Genomic DNA, 18,258 nt, shown 5'->3' with positions numbered 1-18,258 from the left:
AACTCAAATGGAACAAAATCAATTTATGTAACCAAAATGTCTGTACCCCCATAATATTCTGAAATAATAAAAAAGAAAACAAAATGAGGTGTGTCTGTAGATTGCTGTGGAGGGACGCTGATGTGGGATTCTCAAATCATATCGAGTGGATACTACCTGCATGTCTTCCCTCTGTGGCTCACAGTGGCCGTCGGTTGTAGGAGTGACAACTTAACTCAGAGTCTAGATGACTCAGGAAAAACCATTCCCAATGGTGGAAGTTACCCAAGGCATAGGTGCCATGCTTTGCTGGTTATATTCTCTTCATGGACTAGGGAACGGCAGTAATGAGAGTGGAAAGATGGTTAAAAATCAGGTGGTTCCGGGGTTTAGACCCAGATCTAAATCTCAGTTTTCAGATGTATTAAAAAAAAAATGGAAATGGACACATGAGTACTAAGAGCCATTCTGCCTCCCTAACATCACATACCAAGGCATAGATTATGGGCTGTCCCTACCTGCAGTTCTGAGGCATAGAGGGAAGCCGACTCTGAAAGAATCCCGGCCTTCTCAAGGTGGCACCTTTGACAGTTCCTTCACGGTGCTGTTCAGCACGGAGGGCGGTGGAGAGGTGAGAGATGCGAACAACTAACAAGGGAAAGGGGGGCTTGAATATTCGGTCAGCTCCACAAGGTGGCATTCTGTCAGGAGGACGTTCCGCTGGGTAGGTGGCCTCTGCGTGTGATGCTGCGAGTGCCACTGTTTGCAGGAAGGAGAGATCACATTCCGGAAGGCTGCCCGGAAGCGGCGAGACAGTAGGTTGTAGATAATGGGGTTGACAGCTGAGCTTAGGTAGAAGAAGACACCTGGAATGTGGGGGATTAAAATTGAGGCAGAGGCATGAAGGCAGAAGCATAAATATTTCCAAAGGCCTAGAATCCCTGCCATTGCCTCTTTTGGAAGTAATAACATATACAAGACTCTAATTGGGAATACAAAATGCTCTGAACAGATTTGCCACCTGTGCATTTAGGAATCAAACACAGAAAGATTAAAGAGTCTTGGAAAAATTTAGACTGACATGGGCTCTCTCTAAGATATTCAGCAACTTCCTTTGATTCCTACTTGTTTAATTAAAGAACATGTTCCCATAGCATTAACAAGAGATGCTTAAATATCAGAGGAAAGAGAGATGTTTCTATCTCCTTGGAATTTTACTAAAATCTATAATTTGAAACTGCAAGTAATGGAAGAATGGTAAATAAATCAAGCCTTCGTCCCACTGAGATTCCTTACAATGCTAGATATCTCTTCAAAGAAATATTCCCCAATCTCCTTTCCCTGCCTACCCTTTTCCTTCAAAGGCTCTTCCACCTTAATGAACAATTGTGTTTTACCATTTATTTTCTCCACCGAATTCCTTGCACATTGTCATTTTTGTGTTTGGTATATACTCTTCCTTTATTGTCATATTCTATTTTATTTCTCCAAAGCCCAAATTGAGCCTAAGGTTGGGGATCAGAGGACCTAGTTTCTGATCTTGGCCCTGGTTTATTCTGTGACCTTAGGGAAACACTGGCACTTCAGTTTCTTTCTCTGTAAAATGGGAATGAAAATTCCAGCCTAACCCATCTCCCTGGATTATTGTGAGGGTAAAATTAAGATACCGTCCACAGAGAGGCTAGTAATGGCTAAGAATATAACACAAATCATAGGTACTGTTTTCAACATGTTCCTTGTGGTCCTCATTTATGTGGTTCAGGACATTCCGAGTGCTATATGGCCTGTGTAAAGATTGGGCAGGGAGGAATATTGAAGGAGAACATTTATATATACTGGTACTTCATTAAAGAAATAAATGCTAAATGAACCCTTATTATGTTCTAAGAAATTTAAGGCATAAACATAAGGACCATTACGGTCATGAAAATTTAGTGTTGGGGGTGATTGGACTCTAGCCAGACCTTGAAATGGGTCGCAGATAGTTGAGGAAGATAGGGGAGGGTGTTTCAGGTACAAGGCATAGTATGTACAAATGTGCAGAGGCAGGAATGGTTATATTGTACAGGAACAATGTGCTGAACTCTCTAATTTTTCAGTTTGAGAAGTGTATGGTCTATGGATGGAAATACTGTAACTTGGAGAATAAAAGGGCAAGTTGGGGGCATTTTCCACCAGTTTTAAGAGGTTTAGACTTCATCTAGTTTTCAATGTAAGGAAAGTAGAGATGAGATCTTAACAGAATGATGTCATTATTAAAGCTATAATTTGGAAATCTTAAACTGGTTGCCTTGATGTATCTGGAGAGGTATGGTCAACTAGTCAAGTCTCATTTGAACTTGTAGTGTTTTCCAATTTATTTAAATACTTCTGTTTTTCTCAGATTAAGTTTATCCTTACAAGTTTAAACTGAGAGATAGAAATATTTTTGAGATTTGGCCCTGAGTGGTAAATGATTGAACACAAAAGTACTAATGTCCAGATATAAGCTATACGTAAGGTCTACTGAGTACAAAAGAGAGGGTGACAGAAAGTAGATAATGCACATGGTATTCAGTACACATATGGATGATATTGTTTTTGCTCTGTGCACATCTGGAGCTTAATTTGCAAAACCTGATCTCATTTTTCTTTTCTGGTAATGTCTTTGATAACCTAAAGAGCCCGTAGAATCAGCCAGTGCCTAGCAGAGGTGGGGAGACAGAAGAGGTCTGAACCTAAGGCTGACAGTCACACGGACAGAAAGATAGACCTGGGTAGTCATCCTCTGCTCTGGTTTGGAGGAAAGAATACTGACCTTGAAGTTGGATGATGTGGGCTTGAGCCCTGTTTTAACTACTTGCCAGCTGAGTGCCTTTGGGCAGATTATTTCTTCTTGTGAAACTATTTCTTCAACTATAAAATGTTGATGATACTATCGACTTAACAACGTTGTTGTGGGGATTATAGAAAGACATACAGCATTTTATAGCTTAAAAAGCTCTTTAATATCTATTATTGCATTTGATTCTTTCCATTAGTCCATGGTTTGTCCAGGGCAGGCATTATGGCCATTTTACAATTGAGGAAACTTTGGCATGAAGGAAGCCATCTGCCCCAGAGCACTCAGAATATCAATGCTGGAATTGGGGTGCAACTCTATGTCCTCTGACTTAGTGACCTTTCCACCACTATTTCCAACATATTCTGTGATATCCTTGACAAGAGTCAAAATAGCCTAAAAGCAGACTTTGATGCCCCCAGGAATACCCTTTAGTTGGCTTTCATAGGGGTGCAACACTTGCTGAAAGCAATACGAGATTTCAGGGACATGGATGTTTACTAAACAAGAACCAGTTCAATTGTATGGCCATTGGAAGGAAAACCAAAGGCATCACTTCTTGAACAATTTCCTGCCATAATCATCACACTTAGAATTGAGATTTTCTATAAAGTAGCCTCTAAAATGGTGATCTGGTATATATATTTTTGGACCAGTAACATACCTAATCAATCCTTGAATAAAACAAAAATCAAGTGTCTTCATTATAATATAGAAAGTCCCCAGATAAATCAGTATATTCAGGCATCTAAACAAGGTGAAGAAGAAGCAATCGCCTGGACACTTGGCATGCAACCAAACCGACTGAGCTTTTACCTGACACCACATGGATGAGATTGAACACAGCAGCCAGGGATTCGGTCCACTCCTCCACAAAGCTGAAGAAGAGTCGATCAACGTGGAATGGGGCCCAACAGATAGCAAATACTAAGACCAAAACAACTGGAAAAGGATGACAAATGGGAAAGCAAAAGTCAGTCTGTGCAAGGATAGGTATACAGTGCTTACTCTGAGTTTTTTTTTTTTTTTTTTTTTTTTTGAGACAGAGTCTCACTCTGTTGCCCAGGCTAGAGTGAGTGCTGTGGCATCAGCCTAGCTCACAGCAACCTCAAACTCCTGGGCTCAAGCGATCCTTCTGCCTCAGCCTCCCAAGTAGCTGGGACTACAGGCATGCGCCACCATGCCTGGCTAATTTTTTCTATATATATTTTTAGCTGTCCATATAATTTCTTTCTATTTTTAGTAGAGACGGGGTCTTGCCCTTGCTCAGGCTGGTCTCAGATTCCTGCCCTTGAGCGATCCTCCTGCCTTGGCCTCCCAGAGTGCCAGGATTACAGGCATGAGCCACCGCACCCAGGCTGCTTACTCTGAGTTATCCATTCCTTCTAGCAGTTTTCCCCTCCACCTTGTTAAGTTTATAACTGTTTCAGGCAAACTAGATCCTAAAGAGCCTCAATATAGAAGATTTAAACATAGTAATGAATTGTATAAGATTTAAGATCAGTTTTCCATATGATCGTACAGGTTTCTCATATAATGTTAGTTTCCTTTAGATCAGCGGTCCCCAACTCTTTTGGCACCAGGCACAAGTTTCATGGAAGACAATTTTTCTATGGGGGTGGAGGGCAGATGGTTTTGGGATGATTCAAGCACATTGCATTCATTATATTTACAGCTTCTCCCCAGCGCTAGCATCACCACTTCAGCTCCACCTCAGATCATCAGGCATTAGGTTCTCATAAGGAGCACATAACCTAGATCCCTCACATGTGCTGTTTACAGTAGGGTTTGCGCTCCTATGAGAATCTAATGCCACTGCTGATCTGCTAGGAGGCGTGGCCCAGGTGGTGACGTGAGTGATGGGGAGCAGCCTGTAATTACAGATGAAGCTTTGGTAGCTCGTCCACGGTTATGCAGCCTGGTTCCTAACAGGCAATAGACGGGTACCAGTCCAAGCCCAGGGGCTGGGGACTGCAGCTTTAGATCATTTAAAACAGTATTTAACTTATTTCAAAGTTCTGAAAACATTTTATTATGGAAAATAAAGCTTATTGCAAATAGATTGTTGGAGCCACACAAACTGGTATATAAATGGTTGGATTTAAGCAGTCGGTGCTATTTAAAGTCATAGATTAATAACAAACTGTTAAATATGTGTATGAATTCATCTTGTTACTCTCAAAATAGAAGTTTCTCTGAATTTGATAACTAAAAATTCTGTAATGGGTGGGGAATGAGAGAGACCACAAGCATAATATTGCTTTACAAACATCTTTTGTTTGGGAGGGGATGTGTCTATTATATTATAAATCAATACACACAGAATTCCTCCAAATTTCTTATTTTCAGTGCTCAAAACAGAGACTGGTGCTACTGCAGTTTCTCTTTGGGGCATTTAAGCTCCATGATTATAAATATGTATTTTTTTCTCTTCTGAAATCATAGAATACTTTCCTTTGCTATGACATGATGCTTGGGATTTGTTTCAAAATAATCTTATGGGGCATATGGGTATAAGATGAAAAAGGATTAGTTATGAGTTAATAATTTTTGAAGCTGAGTGAGGGGTATATGGACGTTCATTTTATAGTTCTCTGTGCTTGTGTGCATGTTTGAAATTTTCATGGTAAATAGTGCTATATATCCTGTTGGCATTAAACACTTTCAGAGTAAGTCATCTGCTTGTGTGGTATGGTTTCAGAAATATCTAGAAAGCTTCTTCTGAACTTTGCCCCCAAGAAAAAGTCACTAATCTGCTCCCTACTGCCTATAATTCCTTTTAGTTAAAAATTTAATTCCTGTTAAAATTGAACCTCCTCCCAAGGCAGATACTTGTATTATATTTTGTTACTGTGACTTCAATGTGAATGAGCTTCAAGTCTGTTTGTGAGAATAGATTATCATCAAAGAGAAAAGAGAAGAAATAATGAAGACACTTGTTTCCTTAATAGGGAAAGTCAGGTGCCAACAAGGGCTAAAATATTTCCAAGAAGATGACTATCAGAGCTGAAAAGACCAACTTCAGTGACTTCACAGTTTTTTGTTCACAAATACCACATAGTGAATGTTTCATATGCATATTATTCTTGAGGATTTGTTTCTTCCAAACCTTAGGTTTTTATTTGAAAAGTATATTATAAATCTCCTTTCTCTCATCAGTAACTTTCAGAGACTAGTGCTGGATCATATATTTTTATAACATTGTTTTGGGAGAGTGTGAGTCAGTACTTGGATATATTTTTTTAGTATCTTATTTATACACAAGGATATTATTTGATACAAAGTTATACAAGGTCATAGGTAAAATGACTACTTCCAGGTACTCTTGGCCAATGCTCTTAATCTGGAATTAAAAAATCCCATGGAGTTCTTTAGGGTGTTACAATCCTGAAATGGCTTGAAAAACATCTTGTATATGTACATTTGTACATTTTCAGGGTGGAGAGTCCACAGACTTCATCATATTTTTAAAGAAATCCATAACATAAATAGATTAAAAACCACCTGCTCATTTTATAGAGGGGCAAGAAAGTGATGCTCAGAGGCCAGAGAGTGGATGCAATTTACCAAACACCACACAGTGTATTGCAATGGATGCAATTTAGCAAGTTGTTCTGAGGGTTCAAAACAAAAAGTGAAACAAAACAGGCAGGACCTAGGGGCTTGAGTAAACCAAGAAAGATAGTCCACCTAGTATCCCTCTAGACCATTACCTAATGTCTTCATATCTCTTGGTCTTAATCTCTTCTCACAAATATTGTTTCAGGATAATTTTGAATCTGACTTCACTACCAAAGGCAACTCCTTTGTTCTTAGAAACAAACCAAAACAAAATAGAGGACTTACACAGCATCTTGGTGACTGATTTTCTGGAGGGTCTTTGAATATTTGCAGTCACTTCACTGGCCTCAAGGGATTTGTCTTTCTTCAGCTGGAAAGGGAGTAGAAAGAGAGGGTAAGAAAGGAAAGCATTTTTTTTTCCTTCCTTAACGATCTGAGAGGCATAAATCTAACACTCGTTTTGAAGATAACTGGGACTTAGAGAAACGTAAGAATATGTCAAATGTTTAACAATAAGTTGGAGGTAGAATTGAATCTAACTAATTGGATAAATGATTGTGGCCAACTTGCAGTGCAGCCATTTTTCATATGCAATTCTGTAGAACCCTAGGTATGTAGCACGTTAATAGGTATTCCATGGAAAATATAAAATTCTGAAATTAAAAAAAAAATAGTTGGATCGACTTTTTGATTCATTCATTTATTCTTATAGTAACATTAGGAATCTATTAAAGTGAAATCTGTCTGCTACATGGCAGATAGACAGTACAAAACAAAAGCAGGTATTATTCCTCCCTCATGAAAGTTCAGTCTTCATTGTGAGTCTTCTCAGAACTTTTAATATGCTAATGGGCATTATGAATCTTCACGGAGGATAGTGTATCATTCTTCTTCCTAACCACTCCCTGCATTTTATACTCACATCACCTACCCCAATCCCAGCCGAAAGGGGAATCATGTTTTCCAACCCTTTGAAGTGGATTACCTTGTGCTATCTTGATGAGTACAATTTGGGAAATGCTGTTTTACTAATATTAATACCAATAAGAGTGCATGTGTTTCTGAGTTTAGATGTTAAAATATATTCCTCCTAGTTGGAAGATGTCTTGATCCTTGATGTAACATCTGGAAATTTGAAATATCAACACTACCTGCACGTGCAATTTTTCTTGTTCAGCTCAAGTCCCACCTACTCCTGGAAGACTTTGGTGGCCACTTCAGCCCACTGCCCTCTCCTTCCTCTGAACTCCCAAAGCACTAAAGATCTACATCATTCATTGAGTTGTGAATTTTTTTTTCTTTTTAATGTATTTCTTTTTTAGTTTGTAGGGATGTTGAGCCAGGTAAAGGAAGCTTTCAGGGCTCATGATAAACTACGATCAAATATCTAGAATTAGTGTAGTATAGTATATATTTGCGCATTGGTTCTCTAGCATTTATTCCCCTCTTCTCTTACCAATAGCGCCCTGATTTTTCCCTTAGGGAATCTATTCCTTCCCTATTTGTAGTCGTGGATTTGGATGAGAATGACCCCCAGGACCAGCTCCAGTCACAGTCTCTAAACAACTTAGCCAAGCAGTGTGTCTTACCCGCCAGTCACAGCAATTGGATAATTGGGGCCAAACAGATTTCAGATATTTGCTTGTACTTCTGGGAATGGAAGTTTTACTTCTTTCTTTATTGGAACTGACAGAGGGTGCGCTTCTTCTCTGTATAGGAGGTTTGGCGTAACAAAACCTTTTTTTTTCCCCCTATCATGAGGAAGGTGCTTGAAGCCACCAATGGACGTATGTAGAGTTTGAGGTTGAAATGAACACCATAGAAAGAGGAGCCAAGAAACAGAAGTAAAGCTGGGTCCTTGAGGGCATTGTGTATTTTCTGGATTAATCTTTGCCAAGAGCCAGCTCTACTTCCGAACATTTCAGGTCTACATTCCTCTTCATGTTTTGCCAGATCAAGTTGGGGTTCTCTCATTGCCAGTAAAAAGTTCCTGAATGACTGATGGAGGCCATCAAGTGGAAGAAAAATTTAACTTATTTTTTATAGTCTCAGGAGTAGATTAGGATCAATATATTGAGTTATAAGGAGATAGATTTCAACTTGAGATAAGGAAAAAATTGATATGAGTATGTGAAACAATGGAACAAACTCTTGTCAGAAACAGCTTCCTGGACTAGGTGGTGTTTTGAGGGAATATTTTAGAGTAAATATTTAAAATTAAGTAAAACTTGAAAGACTGGGTCATTAAGAGTTGCCTCCAAAGTTCAACAAATCCAGATCCTGTCTCTCAAACAAACATATATGCTTGAAATCAGGTAGCTCTCACACTTGGGTGGGATTAATTAACCTGGCCATTTATCTCCTGGATATATTGGTGCTCTCTACATGTCTTCAAAAAGTGAAGAATTAAAGGTCTTGTGAAATTTTACCCTTTAGAGTCATCTGGAAATAGTGGAGCAATTGTGCAGTAATTTAGGACTAGCTGGGAGAAAACTGAAGATGACAAGTTGTTATTAACATAATGGTAAAACAAAATCATGCATGTAGAGTGCTTATCTCAGTGCCTGGCACATTATACTCAGTAAGTTCTATATTATTGTTATTATTGTGATTCTGATTATTGTCCTGAGTCTACTCAAAAGATATAATGAAAACTGATTTAAGAAATAGTTATTTATTTATATGTCTGGACCCAATCATGTGGATTACTGAGTCTCTTCTAGAAATTCTCTTTCTCATGGTACCACTCACCCATAAGGAGTACTTGTGCTGATACAAAGAAACAGGTAAAGGCATGGAGAAGAAGAGCATGTTCAAGTTTACAGCAATGAATCAAAACGCAAACTTTACTAACTCATCTCAGATTAAATCTATTAAAGGTTCTAATTATTTCATGCCATTTTAAAAAGGTTATAATTATTACAAGGTATGGTTATGTTATTATTTTATTTCAGTCCATAATTAAGAACACTAAAAAAATATTGACATCTATTAGTCACTTGTCACTTTTTTGGTTGGGTGGAACAATTCTGTATGGCAATTTCTCCACCCTAAGGAATACATTTTTTTAAAAAAAAATAAAGCATCATACAAATAGTTCACACAATTCTTTAATGGACAGGCTTCCTGTACAAACATAGTTTGCACTGAAAAGAAAATCATGTCAATTAATCATTGCTTACTTTTCAGCTTTCTTAGGTTATAAAGAACAATTAGCTAACTAGAGGAAGAGTGAAAAATTGAATATTTATGCATGTTGTACATTGTTCCAACAGAATTTGAAGTGCTTGACATAAAATAGAATTAAAACAATCTGTCCAGTCAATATTCAATGCTGCTTTAATATTGAATATTTTTATTTCCCTTCAGATGTTTAGCAAAGTAGATATTCAACCATTAATTATTCCTACCTACCCCCTTATATATTTATTTATTTACTTAAGACAGGATCTCAAGCAATCCTTCTGCCTCAGCCTCAGGAGTAGCTGGGACTATAGGTGTGCTTTACCACACCCATCTAATTTTTCTATTTTTTTGTACAGACGGGGTCTCACTATATTGCTCAGGCTAGTCTCGAATCTTGGGTTCAAATGATCCTTCTGCTTTGGCCTCCCAAAGTGCTAGGATTATAAGTGTGAACCACTACACTTGTCCCAAACTTTTATTTTGAAATTCAGGTTACAAGAAGAGGAGTGATAAATTATGGTTATTTTTATATAGGAAGTTCAGAGGCCTTCCTACCCTACCCCATTTAGCTATGTAAGATCAAAACAAGGTTCATGTGGTTGATTACCATTCAGGTTGATATATTATTTGATTAGTTGTTCATACTGATTGAAATCACTCCACCAGCTGTTCATTTATATAGTTTGTGGAGGTTTAGTTGCAGAATACCAAGATTATAATAATTGATTTTGTGTAAATATCTCTACAATCTTAACACAATCTACTACAAAAAAAAAAAAAAGAAAGAAAGAAGAAAGAAAGAAAAGAAAGAGAAAGAAAGAAAAAAAAAATCAGTGCAACCCCACGTTGGCATGGTTGAATTTGCTGTAATTCATATATCCATCCTCATCAACTCAAGCATTAAAGCCACATGCAGCGGATACAAGGACTAGGTCAGAACTTCCTCCCAGAAGGGGAAGAACTTGCCCTGGAATTGTCTATTTTCCATCTCCATCATGTTCAAACCCTGGAGAGCAGCTCAGTGGAGACGGATCCTGGAATGATGCAGCATGACTGAATGTTTAGCTTTGAGCATGCACATGGCTTCCCTCCTTCCCTGGTCCTGTGATTTCATCAGTCTTGGGTTTGCTGCCTTCTGAAGGCAGTGAGTTCCAGAGTCAATCACATCTTTAGACCTTCCAAAAGAGTCAATTACTTAACCCTCAGTAGGATTGCTTGGGTCTCTTTAAATCTCTTCTATCAAAAAGTCCCTTAGAGATAATATTTCTAGTTTTTCATTTTAAAGGTAGAGGAGCTGAAGCTCAGCAATGAGGGGAGTAATTTAGCCTTACTCATTCACTGAGTTTACAGTCTACTCAGGGAGAAAGAAATTAATTAAGGAGTCTACAAGGATAGAATTATAAATTATAAGGAAGGAAAATTGCTGGGACACATGAACACCCACAACAGGGACCAGATATATCTAGGGAATCCAGGAGTTTCCCTGAGGAAGTGTGACTGAAGGATGACATAAGGGATAAATGAGAGAAAGGCAAAAGGGCTGGTGGTGGTAGGCAGTGGGAACATTTAGGCAGAAAGTATAGCATGTGCAAAGAGCATAAGGTCACTGCCACAGAATAGGGCCTACTTTTCCTGACTTTTAGGATAGATATTTAAAAATTCCTCTAGGGGTGACTTTTTAAGCACACAGTTCCTCTCCTGGTGTTCTCTGGTACTCTGGGTAACACCTCATCCTTCCTGGGAACAAGCTGTCATAAGGTACATTACACAGACAAAGCAAACCAGGATGGTTTCTAAGCTGTCGTCTGAGCTGTCACTTAGCTCCTGAGACAAGGCAGCTGTGGATTCATGACAATGAAGCAAAATGCAGCTTAATGTAATAGGCTAGAGGAGAGAATATGCGTTTCCTACTCAAAGTTAAATATCTCCCCAAATGACCCAAAATAAATGATCCTTTGGCATCAGAGATAGTATTGATAAGTTTGGGGTGGGGATTTCTCAGTGGACTTCATTTGGACTTGTGTAGAAAATTTTTCTCCACAGTGAGATGCACAAGGCATTCTTAAGACATGGCTGTGAGCTGATCTGGGGTGACATATGTGTCCGGGAATACAGGGGCCAGCTCTCCAGGAGGAGACTGACATAGCTCTCTATCTGATTAGATTTACCCTGTGCCTAAACATCTGTGGCACAGAATTTGTTCTTCTTCCTTGGCCCCTGACGTTGACCTTAGGGACAATAGTTATTCAAGAGGACCACCTATGGGGCGCTGATTTCTGACAATCGCCTTTCTCAGAGATGGACTGAGAGGGGAGTATATTAATTGTCACGTACTATGTGCTGTCAGAGCCATCTTGAAGCATACAATGTGAATATGATGTCTGTTTTGTTCTCCTTTCATTTATAACTTACATTGTTCCATCTCAGAGTTTTTTTTTTCTTTCTTTAAGGAATCATAGACTGTTTGAGCTAGAAGGAGCCTTAGATGTGATCTGATGTGACCTTTTCATTTTATAACAGAAAACTACTTCCAAGAGAAGTATATGGTTTTCCTACGGGAATATTGTGTGTCAGCTGTGGACCCGGGAGTCTAACTGGTCTCATAACTGTTTACTACATAAGCTATCTCCTTAAATGGGTAAAAAACTGTCACAGTCAAGAACTTTTACCACCATGAATTTGGATACAGAATACACCAGTAGAGGAATTATATAGACTTTCTTTTTCCCTTATCAAAAATAGTTTTTCTCAGCTAAATTAGATCCCCCCCCAAGAGAAATCAGTTTGCCACCATGAGCATAAGAAGAGATCCTCTGATTACAAGATATGTTGCAAAATAAGTGATACTTTTCTCTTAATCCCAGAGATCTCTTATTCACACTTTCTTTTAATCTAGCTCATGTGATCTGTTCACCTCCCCATCCCTTAATATCCACCTGCCCAATAGGAGTCCAAGGTGATCTCACTAGCTCATATTTTTAAAAAATTTTAACCTGATATTTCAACCAAAGGATCAAGCAACCATAAGGAAGTCTTGGACTATAACATAGGCAGGTGTTCTATTCAGACTAAGTTGGTGCAGAGGAAATTTTCAATGCAGGCAGTGTGGATGGAGCAGGAAAGAGAGCAGGATGTATCTCTCAAGATGTGGCCACCTACCCCCAGATCACCTGATGTGCTTATCTAGAAGGAACCTGAACATCAGACCTACTAAATTAAATTTTCCTAAGGGCAGGACATGCATCTTGCTAGCCATAATAAGTTTTCTAGGTGATTCTTAGAAACACTTAGATGTGAGAACTATAAGAACAGAGGGAAAAATAATGGAAGATGATATAGAGGAAATGATAAATAGTTGTGGTTACTATTTGTGTAATTTGAGGGAGGTCCTATAAATTCTCAATTTCGCATCTGAGCTCATTCTGTTTTTTTCTATGTCCCCTTCCAATTCTGAATTTCTCCAGTTCTAAGTTTTTCTCTGAACCTTGAGTCTGTGTAAAAAGAAAGGATGCTGCCTCAGGCCAGCCAGCTGGGATACTCACTCTGAGCCCCATGAGGAAGTAGAGGGCACTGATGACCGTCATGGGGAGGATGTAGAAAAGGAAGGAGGTGACCTGGATGATGAAATTATAGATCCACATGGGCTTGATGACAGTACAGGTGGCAGAGCCCGGGACCGAGGACCCATTGGGGAAGTAGTGGAGCTTGATGCCGTGGATGCTGGTGTTGGGCAGAGAGAAGAGGACAGAGAAGGCCCAGACGATGCCGAGGATGCGGAGGGCCCGGCGCCGGGTGCTCTCCAGCTTGGCACGGAACGGGTGGAGGATGGCCACGTAGCGCTCCACGCTGACCGTGGTGACGCTGAGGATGGAGGCGAAGCACACGGTCTCAAAGAGGGCTGTCTTGAAGTAGCAGCCCACAGGCCCAAACAGGAAGGGGTAGTTGCGCCACATTTCGTAGACTTCCAGGGGCATCCCAAGGAGCAGGACCAGGAGGTCAGAGACAGCCAGGCTGAAGAGGTAGTAGTTGGTGGGTGTCTTCATAGCCTGGTGTCGCAGAATCACCAGGCACACCAGGAGATTGCCAGTGACGCCTACCACAAAAATCAGCGCATACACGACAGACATGGGGACGAAGAGGTGGCTGCGCTGAGGTCCGCAGAGGAAGGCCAGATAGTCCTCAGTGCTGTTCAGGTATTTCTTGAATGGATCTTCCAGCTCCTGCTGGTGGATCCAGGACGCATTCTCAAGTTTTTCCATCACTGACGTTAAAATCCAAGACTTGAGCCTCCCCTGGAATGAGGCTCTGTCTCAAGCTGAGCCAGAAAGCAAAGAGAAAGCAGTCAGGAAAGCACAGGCTTAGAGAAGAGGACTGAGAGAGAGTGAATGATTCAGCTTCAAGCTTGGGCTGCTCAGACGCTGATCCCTTTTGAAGAGACCCCAGACACAAGCCCCTCCCCTCGACAGGCTGTGGGCCAATGAGTGCGCGTCAGGCTGCACAGGAGGAAAGGACAGCATGGAACTGCTGGCATTGTGGCAGGGAGCAGGGGAGGAGGGAGAGAACTCTCTCTGAATTGGAAGGAGCTGGGAAGGCAGAGCTGAACAGACCAGACCGTGCCTCTCTAACTTAAATAAGGGGTGGGCCCTGAGAGCAATGCATGCTGCAAAGTTGTGGGAATCTGGGTGGAAATAAAAGTTAAAGTTGCAGAATGGTGGGTAGAAGAGTACAAATCTCCACTGATCCTTGTCACCTGTACGGCATGACAGAAATGGGAGATCAATAGAATTCTCAAGTTGTCTTGTTCCATTGGAAATTCAAGGTTCTCCGGGGAAAGCACGATCAATGTTGCTTTTTGGTTTTGATTGCATCAGTGATAAAATCTAAAGACTGAAAGGGCGCTTGTTCACCAGCTAGCCCTGCTAGACACTTCAGTCTCTTTTGGCAGTGCCTTGCTGTAGCAAAAGGCAAGTGGGTTTCAGAATCAGGCACACCCATAGAAATTTAGGAAAGTTGAGAGAGTTACTCAAACTCTTGAAGGCTCCTTTCCTTATCTGTTTCATTAATTTTATTGTGTTCAACAAATACTTTTTGAGGATTCACTGTGTGCCAGGGAATGTTCTAGGCTTTGTAGAAACGTCAGTGAACAGGCAAGACAAGGTCTCTGCCCTCACGGAGCTTTTCCCACAGTAGGGAATTCTGAAAACATACAAACTAATATGATTTCAGACAATAATTGATGAATAATTATTTATCAAGGGTGATCGAAGAAGGCTTATCTCGGGAAATGTCACTTGAACAAACATCTCAATGATAATGTTATTATGAAAGAGCTAAAGGAAGTGAGTGTGTTCTCAGCAAAAGTAATAGCAAGTACAAAGGTCCTGAGGCAGAAACAAACTTGCTATGTTTTAAAAATACCAGGAAGATCAGTATAACTGGAACTTAATGAGTGGTCAGAAGAGTTTGAACGATTAGATTGAAGGGGCTGGTGGGTACAGGTTCATATAAACTCTTATAGGATATGATAAAGAGTTTGGATCTAATTCAGACTGCAGGGAGAAATCATTGGAGAGTTGTGAGCAGGAGAATTAAGGTGGGTGAAATTTTAACAAGAGGTAGCTAAGAGGCTAGTGAGAGTTACTCGTGACTTGGATTACTATGATAGCAATGGAGTTGAGATATTTCTTTGGATTTAGGAATATTTTTGCAAGGGATAGTACGTTTTATGGTCATTGAGATGACTAAATTAGATTACATATAATGAAACAACTTATACTTAAGAGGTACTCACTAAGTGTTAATTTTTATTCCTCTTTTATTGGTTAAATCAGATGATGAAATTAAAGATTAAAGAGATGAAGTGACTTGTCCAAGAATAATCTGTTGGTCAAACTGGGATAAATTTATGCTATTGTAACAAATCATTGCCATATCTCAGTGGTTTAAAACAATAAAGGTTTGTTTTTCTCACACTACAAATGTATCATGTGTCAGCTGGAGGGGCTGTCCCATGTTCTGCCCACTCAAACCCAGGCTGATAGAGTGGGCACCATCTGGAACTTTGCTGATCATTGTGTTAGAGGGAATGAGAGCTCTAGAAGGCCTCAAGTAGGTCATTATAGGCTTTTGCCCAAAAGGAAAGTAACACATGATACTTTTGCTCACAGCTCATTGACCAAGGCTGGTCATATGCATCCACTCAACCACAGCAGGGGCAGGAAGTGCTGTCCTAGCATGTGCACAGAAGATGGAAAACTAGGCAAAATTGGTGAACAGCATTAACAATGTTTCCAGACATACAGAAGTTATTACAGAGCCAGAATTGGGGCCCTCTCATTACTGATAAGCTTTGACATTGAAATCACTACTTACAAACTTTAGTATATATTTCTGATAAAATAGGAAAAAAGTTTAAATATTGTGATAAGATATCTCATTGAGATGTAAGAGCCTTTAAAATGATAAGTGGGAAGAGTAGCAGATTGTAAACTTGGGGCCAAGGAAGGTACTTCTTAACCCATAGGGCAACCAATTAACAAGTCCAAGGCATCTCCACAGTGTAGGTCTAATCATATATAGTAGGTCTAATCAAATAGAATGACGTCTAATACAGGATGCAGAAAGAGGCTCAACACAGGAGATGCTATAGGTGTGACAAAGACATGGCCTCTACTGTAGGTTTGGGGTTCAAATCCTGGTTCTGCCTCTTACTAGCTGTGAGACCATAAGGAACGTATTTAATCTCTGTTACTCTCAGCTACTGCATCACCAAAATGAGTAAAACAGCAGTATCACCTCATAGGATTGCTAGGAGGGTTAATTAGTTCCTGGTAGAATGTTCAAAATAATATAGTATTTTAAATAAGACATGTGACAGGATAATAATAATGAGAATTTAATATTGAGAATATCTTTATTTTTATTGGGGTCAAAAGACTATTACAAGATTTAAAAACTGGGTGATATGCTTGGATCTGTTAATGTGAAAAGTACTTCTAAGTTTTAATTAACGTTCAGTACAGTAGAACAAGTCAGGGTAGCTGCTTAGAAAGTACGCGATCATCTAGGCCCCGGATCACCAAGGTCTGGCTCTGCTTTCAGGCTTTGTGAAGATAGTGACAATGGTGAGGGCCCACTATCCTGCAGGCGGTGTGTGAGGCAAGCGAAGATATTTTGCCTGAAAAAGCCTCAGAGGAGTGAAGTACGGCATGAGAGTCACTTTCAAATATTTGGTGGCACCCAAGGACTAATGTGTAGAAACCTCAGGGAGCAACAGTAGGAACTTAATTCCACCGGGATTTCCTGGTGAGTGAACAGAACATCTCTCAGACTTTTCACCTGAAAGACAAGAAAGTAGTATTTACCCATCAATTTTTGTCCTCTATAGTTTCAGGGTTATTCCTGAGGGTAATAATTCCCCTGTATCTCTGGACTGTTCATGCTCATGGGTTACGCCAGCTTCCATGTTTCAGAGAAGGTTATGGACTAGAAAAATAGAAATGCAACATAAACTTATGGAGCAACCCTATCAGCATAGGTAAGTATGAGCTTGCACAGGGCTACCCTCTGTAGCTGTGGCTAAAATCAAGCGAGCCAAGGAGATGTGATCTGCAGGTACCAGTAGCATCTACTAAAATCTATAAAATGAAAAACAATAACACTAGCTAGTATCTATTGAGCACTTATTCTTTCCAGGCACTCTTATAAGCATTGTGCACATATTACCACACGCAATCTTTACCGTAATATTTAATACCACAGGGTGGCCTCTGTGTTTATCCCTGCCATCACAGGTACACACACAGAATATAGGAATTGTTGACACTCAGCAAATATATCAGTCATGTGGGTTAGATTATATTTCAATAACAAAAATTCCCCAATTTGAGTGGATTAAAATAAATGAAGCTTTATTTCTTGCTCGTTTTACTTGTCCATCAGGGTTGCCTGGCAACCCTGTTCTCTGTTCTACATCGTTCTCACATTGGAATGTGGGCCCCAACTGGTATTTTCACAGTTCCCAAAGGAGGATTCCCAAAGGGCACCCTGGCTCTTAAATTTTCTGCCCGGAAGTGACTGACATCACTTTCACCCACATTTTAGGGCTACATCAAGTTACATGGCCACTCCTAATCCCCAAGAAGGTAAGAAGAACCATCTCACCATGTGCCTAAGAGGAGAAAGCCAAAAATATTTGGTAAATAGAATTAACGACTATGCATTGTGCCTCTCTGGACAGCAATATTTAGCTTATATTCTTTCTTGTAGGCAAAATATTCTTTTCCCTCCCCCATTGGAGATAACCGAACATTCCTATGCAATCATAGCTTCCAGTTGAAAATCCTGGATCTCTGGGGGGACACAAAGAAGTCTCTCTCCCAGAGAACAGAACAATATTCTCTCTCTCAGAGCCACATGTGGCTCCTCTTTCTCCAGAGACCTATAAACTGAGATGACAAGTTATTAGCTCCCCACATGGATACTTTCAGCTTCGAATAACAGTTTTCTCATTGCTCACCAACTGGCCCCTAGACAAATGCCATATATTTTACAGTGTTTGTTATAGGAATGCTCCACTTTCATATCCAGCACTGAGTCAGGAAATTGGACTAGATTATGCTGAGGTAACAACGTAAACTCTCACTCTCAGTAAACCTAAAGGCTTTTTTCTTTACCTCTTTTCTTTTTTTGTTGTGTTGCTTGTGGCTGGG

At 39.9% G+C, this 18,258-nt stretch overlaps 1 protein-coding gene across 1 annotated transcript; it reads right to left on the bottom strand.

Annotated features, from left to right (window-relative positions):
• Positions 1 to 627: 627 nt before the first annotated feature.
• Positions 628 to 13,806, bottom strand: NMUR2 (neuromedin U receptor 2). Its single transcript, XM_069484337.1, has 4 exons — positions 13,090 to 13,806; positions 6,647 to 6,731; positions 3,617 to 3,742; positions 628 to 845 (listed from the first exon to the last, which is right to left on the bottom strand). The coding sequence occupies exons 1-4, from the start codon at positions 13,804 to 13,806 to the stop codon at positions 628 to 630; spliced, it is 1,146 nt and encodes a 381-aa protein (XP_069340438.1).
• Positions 13,807 to 18,258: the final 4,452 nt, after the last annotated feature.

This window comes from Eulemur rufifrons, chromosome 10 (assembly GCF_041146395.1).
Source record: "Eulemur rufifrons isolate Redbay chromosome 10, OSU_ERuf_1, whole genome shotgun sequence".
Classification (NCBI taxonomy): domain Eukaryota; kingdom Metazoa; phylum Chordata; class Mammalia; order Primates; family Lemuridae; genus Eulemur; species Eulemur rufifrons.
The sequence above is the reverse complement of the archived record's forward strand: the minus strand, read 5'-3'. Positions and strand labels throughout refer to the sequence as shown.